Source organism: Pinus tabuliformis, chromosome 7, assembly GCF_031772625.1.
Source record: "Pinus tabuliformis cultivar Carrire ecotype Pingquan chromosome 7, CPIR1, whole genome shotgun sequence".
Classification (NCBI taxonomy): Eukaryota; Viridiplantae; Streptophyta; class Pinopsida; order Pinales; family Pinaceae; genus Pinus; species Pinus tabuliformis.
The window spans coordinates 480,530,432-480,551,396 of NC_142293.1; the positions used below are offsets into that span (position 1 = coordinate 480,530,432).

The window sequence follows — 20,965 nt, forward strand, 5'->3', positions numbered from 1 at the left end:
CGAGGTCTTGGATAGACGATGATCGGGTGCTCTGTTAAGGCACTCCTTGATGTGAAGCCCCCAATTCAATCCCCCGCACCGATCGGGGTGATACTAATCTTACAAAAAAAAATACTTCAATACTTTTAAAAGTACTGAATTTTTTAATCCTCAACTTTTAATTAACTTGAATATTAAAAGTGCTCATGTATGAAGTACACTCCTCTTTCTTTTCATTAAACACCTTTATATATATAAAGGTATATATTGATATATACCTTGAGAACCCTTTACATTTTTGTTTTTTAATAATACAATATGTTAAATAACTTTGATTTTCGTTTTGTGTTTAATTTTATTTTTTTGGGTAAACCGATTAGGAAGGAAAGTCTCGGCTCTTCCAACAATCTAATATGCTAATTATTTTTCCCAATCCAGACTCTTCTTATCCTTTTAACCTAAACATTATTCCCTTTAAAAATGAAAAGATCCAGATGATAAGTGGTGATTGTCTGAGCTGTCACATGGTAATGCCAAGTCAGATTGGGAAGTGTTTTAATTTCAAATTTTATGCTCTCACAAGATTGGGATGGTAAAATAAAATGGCGGATTGAAACTTGGTAGGTGAGATAGGATATCATGGGTGAATACAACAAATTGTATGGTTAGTGGATTAATAGCAGTGTATGAACTAAATGTATGGACAACAAATCACAATATGGATGCGTATGGTTTCGGTCGACGGCGGTGGACGAAGGTAGTTGTACGAGCACCGACGGTTGTACAAATGATGACGGCGTGGACGACTATGGTGTGTAATGGGGGTTTGTAGGCAGTGTGGTGAAAACGGTGCAAGATCAGTATCGGGGGTACAGCGATTAGCCTATGGGGAGTTTGGCGGCGGATAGAGCGCGGAGGAAAGCGATCAATTCAGCGTGAAGGAAGGGCGACGGATGGGGTAAAGGTCTACAGCACAAGGTCAACGACGAGCTTGCACTTCCCGCATATTTGTATAGACAGTGGCAGAGACTACTCAAGCGGTGATTTCTGTATTGCAATGGTTCGATACTATGCTAATGGTGTTAGGTGGCCACGTACGGAAGAAGAGCAACGTCTTATGTCAAATGCCTCTTTTGTTTTTTACCCAATGCTTTATTTTTATTTTTATGTTTTTTACTTGTTTAAAAAAAACATCTATATATACTTTTTTTCTTTTTTTATATAATGTCTTTTAATCTTTCCTTTTTTTCTCTAATGCCTTTTACTTCTTCTTTTCTTTCTAATATATAGAATTTTTTCTTGATATTTTGATTTGTATCTTTTAATTCTATATATATATCTCCTTTCTCTCTATATATTTACATAATCTCTCTTTCTTTTATGACTTTTTCTCTATAATTTTTTTATAATAATCCTTTTTTTGCCTTCTTTTAATTTTAATGGCCAAAGGCCCGATGGTGAATCTGGCAAAATGGAGAACCTCCAACTACATAGCGAAACGCTGAACTAATCCAAGAATGGTGCCCAACATCCACCAGATAAGAGTATTCCAGAAGGACCCATCCAACAATGCTGGGGGATGCCCCTTGAACAGGAGGGCGCCTGGCAAAATGTTACACCATGCCCCACATTTTGCTAAACTCCACAAAATGCACAGAAAAATGCTTCGCAAATATGTGAATATGTTTCGCAAAATAGGAGGCATTTTTTAAATGTTTGCATTGTATATATTTGAATTCATTGTTCTGCTAAACTTATTAATTTTAAACATCTGGGCTGCCTTGGACTCTAAAATCTAGAACAAAATAGATTCGTCACCTCTTGTTGTTTCAAGACCTAAGCCACATCTTGTTAATTAATATAGCCAACTGTTCATGAATTTGAAATTGTGTGTACATTAAATGCAAGCAACAAATATATTGGAAACTGAGGTTCGCAATCATCTACCATAAGAAATGACACAGCAAACAGAATTTATTTATAGCAATTAAACACAAAAATGAATAACATCATGCATTAAGTACAACTATTCCCCTGACAGACTTGGAATATATTTTATTGAAAAAAAGTGTCATTCATAATGAATTGTTCGGAAACAAGTAAACAGAAATACTTGAATTACTTGGTATAAATCTACTGTCAAGATGCAAAGCCCACCCATGCATTGCGAACCAAACTATTCAAGCCTCAGAATTCATAAAAGAATATAAAATTCTATCAATGGTCCTTTATAGATAAAATAGGTTAGGTCATGACCTCTCCAGATGGTATTCGGGTATCAGAGGTAACAAGTGCTCCAGCAGCAACCATTGCATTTTTTTCCACAACTACTCCATCAAGTAGAGTTGCACCCATTCCAACAAAGGCCTCATCATTAATAGTACAGCCATGTAGAAGAGCGCTGTGACCTGTCTAAATAATTCAGTCATATTGAAAAAATAGCATCAGTCATACATTACTTTAGCCACACTTTTGAAAAGGAAATTCAAATGCTGATGGAAACTACCCATAACAATTCTGGCAAATGGGAAATGGAGGGATCATCATGATAAACAGCTCCAACACCTAAAACATACCAGACAGAATTTTCACTTGCCATCAATAATACATTTGTATATTTTAGATTATTATCTCTCAAGATTGAACACACTTGAAAGGTGCACTATCATATGATACATAAAAACAGGCACTGCATGTTGGAAACTATGTGTAATCCTTCTGACAAGTGAAAAAGGATAGATCATCTCATAGATCACGATAAACAGCTCCAACACCTAAAACATACCAGCCAGAATTTTCACTTGCCATCAATACTACATTTGTATATTCTAGATTATTTAATCTCTCAAGATTGAACACAATTGAGAGGTGAAATATCATATGATACATAAAAACAGGCACTGTGTGTTGGAAACTATGTGTAATCCTTCTGACAAGTGAAAAGGGATATAGCATCTCATACATGGTCAAAATGAATGGCATGTACCAGCTAAGCTTTTTATTTGTCATCAACAATACACTTCTAAACTTCCCTTTGTTCTTTCTATGAAACTCAGAATGCTTGATAAAAAGACCATCAGCTAAATAAATAGTGTGACTTCTTCATAAGATGGCAAAAAAAAGTAAAACATTGGTTCAGGTCTGTGATACAACACTCCATCAGAACTAAGTAATTTGCGATACTCGTACTACTAAAGGGAATTACTTCCTTTACTCTAGCTTGTTTGAATTTCAGAACAATTCAACACATTAGGTTTTACACCCTTGTTAATTTTGGTGGTTTTTCTATCAATGTACATAAAATCTACAATAAACAGGTGAAAATAATGTAAAAACATCCATGTTGGAGGCAGGGCACTGAAGCCAACTCTTGACAGCCAGTTAATCAATCACCTAGCAAAGTTATGCAGAGTAGGAAAAAGAAAACCACGTAAGAGTATAGCTTAAGAGATCCAGCTCCATACTACATGATTAAAAACAAAAAAGAAAGAAAGAAAATTTTTGGAATAGAAGGAATTAGAAGAGAGGATTTCCTTACCAATGGTAACATTGCTGCCAATTATAGTTGGAAGGGCACTTCTACTAACTTTTGTTTTTGCCACGTGGACAAGGGTGTGATCCTGTATATTTGTTCCAGACCCAACTGTGATGCTATTAACGTCTCCTGCAAAACAATAAGCATTCAAATAATAATAATAAATGGTTTGATTTTGCTGTCTTAGGCAATTTAGTCTAGCAAGTCCCATTCAGTTTAAAACAACTCTAAATTTCTGAGGCACTATTACAGAAAACTAAGGATTGTAAAAAAATTCATATTTTTCCGCTTGGAAACTAAGTTCAAAGAAGCATATGGATGCACGTGCAAGTGCCGGCAAGGGAACATGTAAAGGATCAGCATGTTTCCAAATTTTACGAATCAAGGAATAGTCAAAGTACAAATTTAAATAAATATATTTACGCACAAAAAATAGACAATATATAACTTGTATCAATTATAATGATACTACCATTAAATTTAATTAACAATTTACCAATTTCCAGAACAAGACTGGGAAGGTTTGGTTTTTGCACACTTTTCTTGTTTATTGGAAGAATTTCAGAAATTTATACTCCTTTCTAAAGATCTTAGATAGCAGATTGAGAAATGCATCATATATTACTTTATAGAACAAAGACAGTTACAGGAATATATCATGATTACAAGGAAATTGCCACCCAAAAATGCCAGAAATGCTAGCACATGAGCATGTTCATCAATTCGGAGTGGATAAAACATACACTGTTCACGTTTATAGGAAGAAATTAAAATTTTCTACGCCTTCCTCAAGATTTTAGGGAAATAAAATTTGAAAAAAAAAAAATAGAAATGCTTATTATATTATTTCGTGGAACAAAGAGAGTTACAGCAAATTCCATCCTGAAGATGCCAGAAATGATAGCATATGAACATGTGCCTCAATCAGAGAGATACACATACATCTTTCATGTTTATTTGAAAAATTATAGAAATTTCTATGCCTTTATAAAGATTTTAGGGAGAAAAAAAAACAGTATACTAAAGCATCTGGAGTTGTGGTGATCCAGAGCTATTATTATTGGTCAGGAATGCATGCCATATGCTTGATGTTGGCCTACTATTCTCCTGTAAATAGTGCTGCGCTTTATTGCCACTTCCGTAAGAGAAAAGCTAGTTCCAATTTATTTTAAAATTTTCCATCTTTGTTGTGCTTCTAACAAAACTCAAGCAAACTGCATCAGAAACACAAATATATTGGGAAAAAAAGTCTCTAAAATGCACTCTGAACGGAAAGGTCTTTCAAACATTTTTACACAATGTACTTTAAAATTAGATCACTTCAAAAAAGACAGAAAAGAGAAAAAAATACATTATAATAATCTTATGAATCTATATATGAGAGACTGGAATAAAGAAGCAACTGAAAAACGCTAAATCTGCATAGTTGACATATAAGACATTCAGTACAGTTTACTTAGTAAACTGCTGTGCATTCCCAATATTATAAATATGCTTCTAACGAATATAAAATAAATCTAGTAACCTACAAATCTGCTTAGAGTTAACATCTAAATGTAATTATCGACTATGGGATCTATGTACTATGTACAGCTATACCTCAGATACTCCCCCTACAGCCAATATTCCAGTAAATGATAGTCTCTGTGATGTCTTAGAACACCATGCTTCCATCTCAACAATTATTTGTAGTGTGTACAACAGAACTCCCATTATAGACCATCTTGAAAGGTACATTCTTTGTTTCCTTCCTTGCTGAACTTAAAATCCATTGCCTGACCCCCCTTACTCATACAAGGGAGAATCATCTTAGGGTGCCACTTATGTTTCTCAGTACCCCCACAACACTCAGCCATCAAGGCTAGCAAACCCTGACATCCTCTCTCTCTCTCTCTCTCTCTCTCTCTCAAGAACGAGATCTCCTGTCTGTTGCCTCCCTATTATATTACTACAGTTGTACTTTTGAAGCTCTCTCTCAATCAGTAACAAGATCTCCTGTCTGTCACCTCCCTATTGTATTACTACAGTTGTACTTTTGAAGCTTTCTCTCTCAGTCAGTAACAAGATCTCCTGTCTGTCACCTCCCTATTGTATTACTACAGTTATCTCCTGTATCTTTCCAATAGAGTCTTACGATTTATAACCTAGTTCAACAATCATGATTTTTCTTTTTCGTCTTTTGTTGCTTTGGAATTGAAACTGGGGTTGCTTTTGCACTCCAGAATTATATTCACACTGGATGTATCTTTAGTCTGATTAACCTACTTTCATGGTTATTTCTTGAACATTAATATAATTATCTTATCTTATCTTGGCACTTGCATATCAGACTTGTGCATGGAGGCATAATAAAAGGTTTTCTTATTAATATATCTAGTGCCATGGTATGGTATGTAAATTTGACCTACAGTTTCATCCCACGGAATGAGTTTGTTAAAGCAGTTTGCATTCTATAAATTCCTCGTTTCAACAACAACTCTATTATTTCTCCCAATAATGGTTAGTACTTGGGTTCCTCTGCATTTTTTAGGTGGTAAACACTGCTTATTTCTCACACTCATGATCTGGGTTGTTTCACCGAACATCAAACTTTCAAAGTCTTTGATATTTTGAGTTTGATGTTGTTTATGATACTTTATGATACTAAATTGCTATATCAATCAATAGGAATAATCAATAATGTTAACAAACTATAAACATTTAAAACTTGAATTAGAATCATTCATATCTTAGAAGTGGTGTAGAACAATTCATGTTTATTCACATAAGCACACTGGCAGTTTATATTTTGGGTGTGAACATATCTAAATAGCTGAGAGGGGATGAGTCATCTTTATTCATATAACATTGATTTTTTTTAAAACGGTACAATTGATATATTCTATTGATTGTTTAAATTTTTTTGGCTCTGTTTTGCCATGAAAAGCAACAATGGTTCAATTGATTTTTGACATTTTTCTTTAGGATATCAGTCCCTACATGTTTGGGAGCTTGTTTAGATGTTCCTAGATAGGCAGGAGCTTTGAAAAGTTCCCAACCATGTGGGAGTGCCTAAATCAAGCTCCTGAGAAGCTCCCTTGCTCCTAACAAAATGGAAACATTTCTGATAGCTCAAGGAGCCTCAATGGGTATGGGCTTCCCTATTCTGGGGAGCAGTACACATGCTAACATGTCATTTTAGTTCAGGACAGTAGATATTTATGCTCATTGTTTCTTCAATCCTGTATATATTATTGTTTGTACTTTAGTCAAATTTATATTTTTGTGTTTATATTTAAATCCACTTATGTGACAATTAGGCAATGTTTTTTTAACAGGAATGAGTATTTGTATTGCATTATATCTGTGCCTGGTCACAGCATGTACTCAGGAAATACATCACCTGTTTCTCATCATTCCTCTTTTTTTTTCCCCTAGCAAAAAGTCGTAATTTTATTCATAAATTGATAAAATTACATTTTGTAGATGCCATAGGCATATGCAGATGGCTGATCCTGTAATAACAGGCAGCATTACAAAGAAAATAACACTGAATAGCAGATGAATAAATCCTGTAAGGACAGGATCCAACAGAATAACAGAAAAAGTAAAAATAATAAATGTTCCAGCAAGCTTATTCTTTTCTTCCCTTCTTCTTCTCAACCCGGCGCCATCCTCCCGAATCAGCTGTGGGTGTAGTTGTAGCTAGCTGGTTTCCCATGGTGATCATTTGTTGTTCTTTGTCTGATTCTGAGCCCTCCGAGCTGTGGGTTCTCTTTATGCCACTAACTTCCATTTGCAGCTCTTGATGTAGATCTGTAATGATCAGCCCCGTATGAGTTGAATGGTTTTTTGCTACCTGAGTTTGTTGCTGTCCCATTTGAGGTTCTGGTTCCATGTGGTTCTCTGGAGGGTCCTCCTTGATATCCTCTTCTTCCAATGGCTCTGTGTGTTGCCAGCCTTTGGGTTTTTTTTGTTGTTTCTTAGTTTTCCTAGAGTCCTTTCGAGCTGATGGACACTCATTTTGGAGATGCCCTGTCTGCAAACAGTTCCTGCACCGGAATGCTGTGTTTTCGTAGTCGAGCTGTTGTATCCATTGGGTATTGTTGAAGTTTAGCGTGATGTGGTCTGGTAGCCCCTGACTCAGATCCACTTCTACGCATATTCTGGCGAATGTAAAGATACCCCTGACTGCTCTGTCTTCATCCATTTTTAGGAATTTCCCTAGAGAATTCCCAATGGCGGTTAGCACTTTATGATGCCAGAAATGCAGTGGGAGCCCGTGAAGCCTCACCCATACAGGCATGGTTGAGACTTTCATTGTATTAGCATCAAATCCCGAGAACCAGGGGGTTGTGAAGAGGCCAGCACTGCCCCAGAACCATGGCCCCTGTTTAATAATACTGTCTCTTTCCTGTTCTGTATCAAAACTAACTATGAAAAACCCTTTAGGGCAGAGGTAAATTTCGCAGTTTGATGTCCAGGTTGTGTAGATCCATTGATGCAGGGCATCTGATTTTGGCCAGAATCCATTGAATCTACATATGACTGCTGTATTTGATAAATCAGTATATAGGTTAATTACCTCTGGTATTGATACCTGAAGAGTTGGTGATTCTGGCTTTTGCTCGACGATATAGGGTCCTGGCAATTCTGAAGTTGGTGCTGCTTTGCTTCCCCTTTTTTCTTCCTTTCCTTTTACTGCATCCCGAAAGGAACCTGTATTTTTAGAGCTGGTTCCAGAGCTTCCGCCACGCAGTCGGAGGGTTAGATTAATGGTTGAATCGTTAGCTATGCCATAATGCTGCAGGGTTTTGTTATCTTGCAGATTGAATCCTGAATAAATGAGGTTTTGTAATCGTTCTGGGATTCCATGGCGGCCCTGTATTTCCTTTTTTAACTCCTGTATGCTTGTTGCTTTCCTGAGCCGCATGCAGTAGTGCTTTCCTTCCAACAATTTGATGAAGATCTGAATCAGATCTGTATCTGTATGGGTTAGATCGATGCTGTGGAGCTTTTGTTGAGCCAGATCTATACCCCTGCGCAGTGGATCGCTCCTGTGGTCTTTATCTTGAAGCATGACCGAAGTAAGATGGGTTTGCCGATCTGATCGGAGGCGAGTTGCCATGGGAACGCCCCAGATCTGGTCACCCTTACTCTGTTTGGCTCCCACACACACGGCCCTCTCCATTGATACAGATCGCCGAGAGTATTGATAGATGGAACCCAGATCCGTCCTGGGTGATGCATCCTGTACCAAAATTCGGATAAAAAATTCTAATCCCTGTCTGTATTGTTCCAGATCTTGAGGCTGCTCTCTGGTGGTAGATCCGGACCAAGCCCGAATGGAGGGGCCATACTCTGCGCATCTATTTGGTGCAAGAAGCCGAGAACAGTGATAAAACGCACCCAGATCCGTTATGTAGTGCAGGATGCCGCAGATCGGTGGGAAAGAAAACCATTCGGAGCTCCAAGGTAGGAGAAAATCCAGATCTACGCCAATACTATACAGGGCATCATTCTGATATTCGATGAGAGGGATATTTCTTCCATACCTTGAACAAAAACTACGGTTTGCCGTCCTGCGAATTCCCTTGTTGCAGAAATCCGCTTCTCCGCCGAGCTTGTCTGCTAAGTCCTGGTGATATCCTGTATGGCCATTCGAAACCCTTGTTTCGTCCCAGAGATTTGCATCGATCTTCTTCATTTCTGACAAATCTTGGCAGATCGGGGGTTTGTTTTGATCTGGATTCGCTTGGGCCAGATATTGTGGAGATCGGCGCTCGGCCATGGATCTGGATCCTCCATGCGCTAAACCGTCTAGAGAGCCCGTGGAGGAGTAGCAGATGCAAACAATTTGGGCCATCTCCGGAATCGATCGCGGATCTCTCGGTCCTTCTCATCATTCCTCTTATTCCTATACTTGTAATAGATTGTTAAAACTTTTGAGGGATGACAAATTTTTACAATATTCATTACATTCCTATATGGATACATCCGACAGTGACTTCCTAATAAAGGACAAAATTTGTAGCAATACATATATCATTTGTAGTCATCCTCCTCCTCCGTTGACCTGTTCAGGTCTGGACACTTGTTTACTTCCTTCCAACTTCTAGTGTTGGATTCAGTTAGGCTAGTATACAAAAGTTTAACTTGTTCCTATAAGTGTGCAATCTGATTGCGAAGTGCCTCTATCTCATCCATTTTGCTCTATGTTATCGGATCCGCCAGACTTGGGGGCTGGATTTGCAGATCCGCTTGGATCTGGATCCGGATCCGGATTCGCTTGGATCCGAACCGTTATAAAAATGTTTCCTCCACCATAACACGCATCCCGATATTTAAACTATAGTTCGTGTGATTTTTGGTATTTTACAATACAAATAAAAGTCTTTCTCTGTTTGTATTCGCTGAATTCCGGTCCATTTGTTCAGAGGAGAAATTCTTCCCCAATTAATACCTACCTTAAAACCTGGCTTGTAAATGGATCCAGTGTGTTGCTTGTACCCACCACTGCGGGGCACCCTCGTTGGGTCCTACCGGCACCAATAGAACATATCAGTATTGGACAAAAAGAGTGTTAAAACTCTGGTTCAGGCTTCAGCGCTATAACCCATCTTTGTTGATTTCATGTTCACTGTATTAAACACATTCAGCGCTATAACCCAACATTGATGTTTTCTTTCCATCGCACAACATAAGTTAGAAATACTATTGGTATAAAAAATACCATTTGGTTGAAATGTGGGGACATTTGATGGAAAAAAAAATAATGTTTTGGAGATTATTCACGCGGACAAATGTGGCAACCCAACTTCTAAGAATAGCAAAGAAGGGTAGTATTAATAACTATATAATTTATAAACATATTAAAATGATAGTATAGATATCCTATAAAAATTTAAATTTATAATACTATAGTCTATAGGATTATATAAAGCAAAATGGAATCTGCCTCTTTCCTGAGTTTGACCAAGAGTTAAATGACCCAGAGTTAAATGACCCACCTAATATTCAACCCAGCTAAGACACAGCCATTAGTGCACGCAACAGCAAATCACATTTTTATTAATGGTTAAGATGGCGAGTGGAGAATGACTCCACATTAAGTCCACTGTGTTGTTTCATGGCTCGTGAACTCTCCCATTTGTTTTAGGAATCTCGCATGACCCCGCATTATATATGTTAATTAAACTTTATTATATTTTAAAGTTACTTTTTATATTTATAAATTAATTAAACTTTATGATATTTTAAAGTTACTTTTTATATTTATATTTCTACCGTTCAAAATTTATAATTTATAATTATTATAAACTTGTCTTTTAAAAATTATAATTTAAAATTAAGTTCTATTACTATTAAAATTTATATATTTATAAAATTAAATATATTAATTTATTGTATCATATATTTAAAATATATATTGAATATTATATAAGTTATACATTTAAAATTTTGTATTTTTACAATTTATAATTTTTTTGACTAGCTACAGTTTATTTTCTCTGAAAGTAAGTAAACATATTAATGGCTCAAGGTCTAGAGGCATCTTGCAAGTTTGGAAGTCACCCTTATTATAAACCACACAACTTACAAGTTATTTTTAGGTGGTCAATTTTATCTACACATAATGATGTAGCGACATGTAGAGGTCTTCAGATTGTATCAATAGAGGTTAGACTAGTGACCATAAATATTGTAGCCTTTTCCCTACCATGGAAAATATTTATATACTATATATACCTGCCGTTTTCCCGCCGTATCCGGATCCTGGCTTTTAAAAAATCTGACGGATCCGGACGCATCCGGATCCGAATCTTGGTAACTTAGATTTTGCTTGGCTGACTTGTATTTCAAAATTTGGATCTCTCCTCCTGCACATTCACACTAGTTTCCATCTGCTCGCGCTGTCTTATATTCATCACCATCATATCGAGTTGTAGGGCATCCATTTTCTTTGCCAATTGAGTGACCCGTTCCTTACATCTACAATAGGTTTGTCTTTCGTGACAATTGTCATCCAAAGCTTTCTTTATACCTTGTCACATCTTAATTTGTCTGATCCAGAATAAGCAACAATCATCCTTAGTGTACCACACAGTCATTCCCAGGTCTTGTTCAATGTAGTTACATGCCTCCAAAGGTGAATTTCATTGCTCACAGTTGTCCAACCCAGAGTCATTGAACTTCTTCTCTTCCCATAGTTTCCAATTGTCCCTAGCAGAAGCAATTCTGCAACCTCTCAACAATTCAGTGCCTCAACTCAGATCGGGTTCTGAGCCTCATGAGCTAACTCCTTGACTACCAATTTGGGGCACAAAGAAGGCCCATAAACCAACCTGTGACCGAAAGTCAAATATGTCAATCCATGAGTCACACTCTGCTTCCCTAAATTCCCCAGTTGTTGGGGTCAATGTGAAGTTTTGTATAGATAATGGACAATCGTTCCTATAACATAATCCAAAGCAAGGTGACCATGCACGAGCCTATTCCCTGCTAGGAATGTGGAGCTTTGCAGCTTGAGCGCTGGAAGACCACAATCCCAGGGATTTTCTCCCACAACCTTGTCCAAAAACTGGTAGCTAAAAAAAATCCCAATCATGCATGCAAGATATTCCAAACAACAGATAAGGACAAGAACCAACTTGGAAGCCAGATGTCTCAACAGGAGACTTGCCCAATTATTTTGCATTTCCCCTAGTTTTATGTCGCCAGAGTGCATCTTGAAATGGTAAGCCACAACATTCTATATTTCTGCGTCCACTTGAATTCACACTTTGTCTCCTAGACCCCACGTGAGTCCAATATCATTGTGGCATAATTCTTCATACGTGCCTCTTCTCCCATTGCATTCATTGCCAAATGTGGAGGTATGACGGTGTATATGTACTGCATATTGCTTATGAAGACTTGTGATCACTTGCCTTTTGCATGCAGCAAAGTTAATTGGGGAGCCACGACATTTGTTGGGCCCCCTTCCCAAATTTTAAAATGGAGCTGCCTCCCATCAATAAGTTGTTCCGTGTAATACTTCTTAAATAAAGGAAATCACACTTCCTTCCTTAAAAGTAACTTGGACTTGCAGAGGCCACCACCCCGAGTCGCCGTTTAATTCTAAATTCCCTACTTGAAGCTGACATGCTTAAATCATTTAATGTCCTAGGGTAATTTTTGGCCAAGGGTTTCTTTGTTTGCTAGGGTTACACTAAATCCACAAGATTATACTACATCAAAATTCATTTATTCAACAATAGGCACCATTGAAATAACACAACATCTCCACAGTAATAAATATCTCCAACAATGATATGATTCTTTCAACAACACAACATTAGCAGTGTAATAATGATAGAGTTCCACAAGAAGATGATTATTTAATCAAAACCACAGTAGGAGTGGGGTTGACTATCCCAAAACAATAACTATATGTAATCCAAATCCTCCAAATTATTTTGTCAATACTCAACAACTTGGCTGTTGACCACACTGTTTCAGTTATGTGCTACTAGATTAATGAACAACTAACTATTACCCGCATGCGGGTGGCAATTTGATAAACAGCGATGGGCAGCTGGCATGTTAAGGTGGCCTGCCAGGACGGCCACACTAGGCAGCTCTGCCAGGCATTAATGCCTTTAAAGGCCGAGGAGAAGGTTGTGCAGAGGGGAGATGGGTTCGCGCGAGGGGACTTAACTGCATTGTACGCTAATTCGTTGGGGTTCGTTATGGAGGCATCCAGAGAATTCAGAAAAGAGGATTACTTAACGGCGTATCTGCTCCAGTTTGGGCATGTTTGGTGTATTGTTATGTTGTGCTTCGAGCAGAGTGGAGAGGAGACGATCTCTGGCAGTGTGCGCAGTGGCAGAGGCCTCACCTCCGCTCAGAGTATGCTCTCTCGACCTTGGCAGGCTAAAATTATAGTGAGGACTCATACTTTGGTTCAGGTTTCTACTAGGCCGGTTCTGGGGGGCAGAGTTCAGGCTCTGCGTTTGGATACTGGGCCTCCCACTGTAAATAGCTCTCAAGTTTCCCTGCTCATGGCGCCGAGACAGCGTGGGGTCCCGAGAAGAGGGGGTGTTTGGGGAATTAGTCGAAGACAGGAGGTTCAAGCAAGGGCAATTCAGCCGCTGGCTATGGTAGCGCCTCCGTCTTCTCCTTCAGAGGAGTCGGACCAATTAGATAGTCAAGTGCATACATCCCGTTTCACATTCAGATGCCGGAGAAATCAATCACGGGTGTCTCTGCTGATAACAGTAATCGCGACGGAGGAAGAAGATGAAGAATCCGACAGCCAGGGGGAAGACGATGGGGAGCGGGCTCAGACTGGTAATGCCCAAGCGAGGGCGGAAATTGGCAATGTCGTTATTCCTCCTCCAGGCGTTGTCAATCCTGAGGAGCATGCTCTTGATCTGGGTTCGCTTCAGCAGCCAGCACACCCACCGGATTCCCGACAGCCAGTGAACGAAGATGCAACTATGCCAGATTTCGACAACAAAGCATAAGGTGAGCCTTCGAAGGCTAAATTACTGTTTCTGCTGCTGCTCAATGGTCAAGTTTTGGAGTTTTGGAGGGGTCTCTTCTCTTTCCGAGATACCCAGGTTTTGTTTTTGGGGTAGAGGAATGCCCAGAATTCGCAATGTTTCCAGATCTCTGGAATCACTTGTCTTCCTACCCTCAACTGTCGCGATGATATCAGCAGCAAAGGTTCTTTGGTTCTACAATTCTGTTGCTGTTGTTCTTTTTGGAGGAATCTCTCTTGTAAGTCAGAGGACTACCTGCTTCTGTTTTGCTCATGCTTACTTCTACTGCTTCTATCTTTGTAATTCAGGTAGCCTTGAGTACCTGCTATGCTCTTCAGACAGAGGGTGGCCTTATCCATCCTCAGAGGCTAGTACCTCTTTGTAAATATTTTCTTTCTTTATTAATACAATAGCTTAGTCTTTACATAGAAAAAAAAAAAAAATGAACAACTAACTATTTGACTACAACTTGTCTTTTGATTCGACTAATACTGACCAATATGCTTCACTCTGTGCCACAAGAGCCATAGTTCAACGACCACAATGATTTTGTTCCATTTCTCGCCAAAACAAATTAAGAATCCGCCTCAACTAATTACGCTGTCAAATTTGGGGGCCTCATCCCTGTGGCTCTAGGCCTTGTGACTGCCTCCAAAAATGCCTGCGTTGTCCTTGATGACCTCAGATTTTCCCTTCAAGTGAGTTGTAGATATTATCGTCCTTAAACACCCACTAATCAAGTCTTCTAATTGAATAGAGAACTTCTCAATGGGTCAAGACAATCTTGATCCGTTCTAAGAAAATGTTGTGCGTCTTCCAATTGAATAGAGAACTTCTCAATGGGCCAAAACAATCTCGATCTATTCTAAGAAAATGTGCCAGAACAAGGAAAAAGGTGTCTAGGTAGGGTGGGATGAACTCCATCGAATTTAGACAAAAGCATTAAATAGGTTGGGATCACCTCCACCGAAGTAATCAAGAAGAAGGGTATTAAATCCTTAGAGCCTCCGCTCAAGAAACAAAGATATCAAATCCAAATCCACGATGAAAAGTGATTCCAACTCTCCTTTATTTATAGGTTTAATCATGGGGTTTTCTCAGATGTGAGGTGTTGCAAGTGCCACCCCCAATTTGGGCTTTTTGCCCCCCAACCAACCCAAAATTTGACCCAATGTTGCCCAAACATTTGATAATTGGGCTTTCCCCCTTTATCAAAACTATAGCCTATGGGGTTGGTAGGCTGCTTCGTCCACTTGTGAGCAATCAATCAATTGGGAACATTGCAGTCCCCCTTTCCTATCATTGCTTGTCCTCAAGCAATGGCATGTCTTCCCCTTCTATCTAATATGCTTTCTCCCAACGTCTGTGAATACTTTTACTTGAAAAGAGAAAATCAAGTTCAACAACCTGATCTGAGAACCCTTCATTCTAAGACATGACCAACCCTCATTGACTCCCAACAATTGTCATTGATGTGACATAAATTTCTCCTTCCACTTTGTACCTTGATAATTGGGCTTTCCCCCTTTATCAAAACTATAGCCTATGGGGTTGGTAGGCTGCTTCGTCCACTTGTGAGCAATCAATCAATTGGGAACATTGCAGTCCCCCTTTCCTATCATTGCTTGTCCTCAAGCAATGGCATGTCTTCCCCTTCTATCTAATATGCTTTCTCCCAACGTCTGTGAATACTTTTACTTGAATAGAGAAAATCAAGTTCAACAACCTGATCTGAGAACCCTTCATTCTAAGACATGACCAACCCTCATTGACTCCCATCAATTGTCATTGATGTGACATAAATTTCTCCTTGCCTTTGCCGGATCCGGTAACATAGGTTTTTTTATAAAAAAAATAAATATTTAATGTATTTTTTACAACGACCGAGTCATTGAAATCGAGCCGGCCGAGTCATTACTGTTTCGGAGTCAGAGTCGGAGTCGATCCTCGGCCGAGTCGGAGTCGGAGTCGATCCTCGGCCGAGTCGGAGTCGGAGTCGGAGTCGATCCTCGGCCAAGTCGGAGTCGGAGTCGGAGTTTTAAAACTATGGATGTGACTGCATTTGATCAAGAAGGGTTTATTGAAGGTAGGCAAATGATGAAAGCCAACGATGGTTCAAGTTATGGATCTGATTCTGATGTGGAAAAGAGGAAAATAAATGTTCATATTGTGGTAAGTAGACAATCCATGGGATTGCCAAAAAGTGACATGGATTTGCCAAAGAAGAATGGTGAATCTGACAATGAAGAAAACAGTGCTGTTGGTACTAACAACAGTATGCTATTTTAACCTATGCAAGGAATGGATAGAACTTAGAAGTAAATCACAGTAATAAATAAAAAGGCAACCAATAAGCTATGTTACCGGATCCGGCAGAGGCAAGAGGAACGTTGCCGGATCCACGGATCTGAACCGGATCCGGCAGAGGCAAGAGGAACGTTGCCGGATCCACGGATCTGAACCGGATCCGGATACGATACACCAAAAATACGTCTAAAATACGTATTTTATAAATATACAGTTTTTGGAAACGGTAAACTTTCCCAGGATACGGATCCCGCTGGTGGCTGCCGGAAACAGTGAAATGGTCGCGGAATTTTTTTAGGTTTCGATTGTCGCTGTAAGTTTAGATTGTCGCTGTAAATTTATGATATTCTAACTTTCTACCCATTAACGTTTCTAAACTCCCAGCAGCCGCAAAGATCGTTTCACATTATGCGGGCAAATTTTTGATAGGAAGATGTCACGTTTTCTCTCTCTGATTTTATAAATTAAATATGATTCCTGAGTCTGGCACTTCAGGCAATTCGATTAATTTTGACTTCTTAATCTGGATAGCTCTATTTCCGTTCAGGAGAGAAATGGGAAACGATATAAATTCATATAATACACAAGCATCTGCACGCGCGTAGGCAATAAATTAGAAGTGCAATAATAATTTCTAGAGTTTTGATTTTTATGTGTTTTAAAAAAAAATATTTGGGAACCATAGATTTTTTAATATTCTTAAAATTTGACAAAAATAATTGCCTTGCCCTATGTCTTTTATATTTTTAGAATATTTTAAAATTTACTATAGCGTAACCATATATATTTAAAAATTAACATATGTTTTTTATTTTTATATAAATTTAATTAATATTAATAAATGATACATTAAATATGAAATTATCTATACAGTAATTATTTATTGTATGTAAAATTTATATATTTAAAAACTAACTTATGATTTTATTTTTATATTAATATAAATTTTAATTTTAAAAATAAAAGACATATTTTTAGAATATTTTAAAATTTACTATAGCGTAACCATATATATTTAAAAATTAACATATGTTTTTTATTTTTATATAAATTTAATTAATATTAATAAATGATACATTAAATATGAAATTATCTATACAATAATTATTTATTGTATGTAAAATTTATATATTTAAAAACTAACTTATGATTTTATTTTTATATTAATATAAATTTTAATTTTTTTTTTTTTTTTTTTTTTTTTTTTTTTTTTTTTTTATTTGCTTGTACTTGACGTTTCCTTGCCGTTTCCGGATCCTGGCTTTTCAAAAAATTAGCGGATCCGTATCCGAATCCGTATCCGTATCCGGATCCGGATCCGAATCCTGGTAACTTAGGATATATATTATATATACTCATGCATAGTTAGGAAAGGGTTGATTTAATGTCACACAAACCTAATCTTTGTAACTCTGAAAAAGGATATAGGGGTGTGAGCAAATCGACAAGCATTGAACACACAATCAATCATGTTCTGTTTCAATTTTTGAAAACTTCCTTTACTTCTTTTATTCAATTTTTAAGATTCTTTAATATATTTTATAATCATTCCCAACCTGCTGTTTCCAGCAAATTTGGGCAAAACTTCTAACCGTAACAATACTTATACCCACATTCTGGAAACTTGTGCAAAATAGTAAAATGCTGATCATCTAAAGTAAACCACTACTGCAAAAGGAAATATTCATTTACTATCATTTTACCAATTTGCTGGATCAATATTTTATCATTTACACACTATGCAGAATTCACAATAAAGTCTTTATACTGGTGATGCCCAGATGGAATCAACAGACAGATACCTCAAAAGCAAAACTCAAATCCAAATCCAACCCTTACATCGAATTCTACATTAGCATCCTGAAGGAACGCTTTATTCCTGACGGTATAAATGGAGAACTAGTCTGTTACATTCTATGATAATAAAAAACCTACCTCTAAGAATGCACCCATACCAAATCGATGATCCATGACCCACTTTGACATCTCCAACCAAAGCTGCATTAGGAGCAACAAAGACATCTTTATGGACATTTGGAGCTTTATCGACAAGGTTCATCAGTGTGCGATGCCTTGATACTGCAAATAAAAAAGATGTCAGAAGTGGCCAAGATCAATAATGACATCTAAACCACATAACTTGCTATGTTGCGGAAGATATTATTTGGCAAGCTTCATATTAGCATTCATCTCAAAATGGAGAACGTGTACTGAAACAAATCTGATTATAAGTTCAACAATATCGATCATGGTTCACAATGTCTTAAAAACTAAAGAAGAATTTAAAGCAATAATATTATTTCGAATCTGTTTACAAGCCATTGCAAACCTGTTCATTAATTATTATATTACTTGCATGTTTAGCTTACCCAACCTTTTATAATTAGACTTTCAATCTTCAGAGACAAGATACACACTAACTCTAATCCTAGTTTACAAAATATTTCTACATCTCCTCCATCCTTTTTCTAAACAGAATTTAACCTTGCCTCCTCCTCCAATCATTTATAACAGCACTTCTCTCATTATCTGCAATACTAGGCTCCTTGCTGATGGGTTGAAGGGCTCACTCAAAATGCCAGGCTTAAAAACTCTCACGCATTGATTCCAAAAAACAAATCAACAACATTGTCATTGTTAAATGTCACAACAGCCAAATTTTACATCAATCAAACCGCAAATAAGTGCTTTGTCAAAAGAAAATAAATGCAAATCTGTTCAACAGCACAAATTGAGAAAAAGATTTTTTATGGAGGATAACTAATTCAAAGGAAAATACCCCACTGCATGCGTTATGAACCTCAGAAGCACAGTTGCAAATTAGCCCAAGTCTAATGTCAAAAACAATAAAAAAGGGAGATCCCAAATGATGTCTCTAGTTGCATCAATTGCAATAAAGGTCATAATTCTTTTCCTTTCAAAGAACGTGACACCTATATTATCAGAGAGACTGCCAATGACATCCCTTCAAAGAGTACATTAAGCTGTGATTGGCAATTGCCTTCATGTTGACTGTTCCCGAATATATATGAAAGCTGGTTGTTCTTGTTGATGCCTTGTCACATGATCTGAAGGCTGCAATCCTGTTACTAGTACAATGTTGGCTTGACTGTTGGTGTAATACTTGAAATATTCAGTTGCTCAAATCCAGAGTCCAAATACCCTTATCAAACGATCCATGGTGTTTCATGTCTTGGTAGTGGCATTCCTTCCAGTTCTTGAACTAAGAATCCCATACGTTGCACCATCCAGTTGCGAACTTGTAAAGCCCAGAAATTTCAAATAAGTTGCTACAGGAGGGTTACAAAAAATCAAGAAATATTTTGACAAATAAATAATTATGCCAGGAACATTGATAGTTTTGATGATGATGAATTTTAAATCAACAGATAATATCAGTAATACTTGTGTTTGTCCTTTTGACAAGAGGTCTAGCTATGTTTCCTCTTTATTAAAGGTTATATTAGAGGAATTTCCTCCTGCTTATGAGATACCCAAGTAGACATATACGATGCCAGAATTAAAAACTCAGAATAGATTCTGCCAAACTTAATGTCCCAGAGTATCCTTCACTATTCTCTCATCTCCTTTTATACTCATGCTTTCATGAAAGCCCAGACACTAAACCTTAAAGGCATATTGACTGTGGTGATTATTGTTCTCAGTTCATCTACTATAATTAATTGATTTAAGCTGTTAATAAGTTATTTTTCTCTTCTTTTATTAATTAATTATTGACAGGAATTTCCTCGTGTTTATGAGATGCCAAAGTAGACATATATGATGCCAGAATTAAAACATAAGAATAGATTCTGCCAAACTTGATGTCCTAGAGTATCCTTCACTATTCTCTCATTTCCTTTCATACTCTTGCTTTCGTGAAAGCCCAGACACTATAAACATTAAAGGCATACTTACTGTCGTGATTATTGTTCTCCGTTCAACTACTACAATTAATTAATGTATCTGTTGATAAGTTTTTCTGTCCTCTCTTATTAATTCACTATTGACAGGGTGAATAAAGTGCATTACTTCCCCTTGAGACTTCTGCCAAAATCACAAACCAAACCTTTTTTGACACCATTCTGGCCATCTTGTTATTTAATTGAATCCCTGTAGTTTTAAGCCCTCTAGGCATCATCACTTTTTCTTTCTCTATCTGAAACATTCACATACAAAAAAATTGTTGGCAATACCATTTATGCCCATGTCCTCTGAGTTATTCAATTAAATACCCATGTGCAATATTTTGCGGGGGTACCAAATAATATTCATGATATTCATTCAAAATGACAGTTAGATGGGATGTACATCAATAGATTCCTGTTCTCTTCAGTAAGTTAATAAGCACAATATGATATTTCAGTCAGCTACTTGCAGTACAGCACAATGGAACATGGACACTCTAGCTTCTTAAAACAAACATTCACAAAATATGAAAATTGTTTTCACATACCAAGCACAAACTACTAAAGATGCCAAGTGAGGATCCCAGGAGCATACTAGGACAATGATTATAGTTTGCACTTCTCATTCAACTACTATAATTAATTAATATATCAGTTAGTAAGTGAGGATCCCAATGGAACATGGACACACTAGCTTCTTAAAACAAATATTCACAAAATATGAAAATTGT

The 20,965-nt window shown here is 37.3% G+C and overlaps 1 protein-coding gene across 1 annotated transcript in view; it reads right to left on the reverse strand.

Moving 5' to 3' along the window:
• LOC149248086 (gamma carbonic anhydrase 1, mitochondrial-like) overlaps positions 1-20,965 on the reverse strand; it is a 118,709-nt gene that overhangs the window by 43,531 nt on the left and 54,213 nt on the right. The window contains exons 2-4 of the mRNA XM_089458335.1: positions 18,262-18,405; positions 3,518-3,643; positions 2,236-2,387 (exon numbers count right to left, since the gene is read on the reverse strand). Of these exons, the coding sequence (XP_089314461.1) occupies positions 2,236-2,387; positions 3,518-3,643; positions 18,262-18,405 (422 nt within the window). The remainder of the gene's footprint in view (positions 1-2,235; positions 2,388-3,517; positions 3,644-18,261; positions 18,406-20,965) is intronic.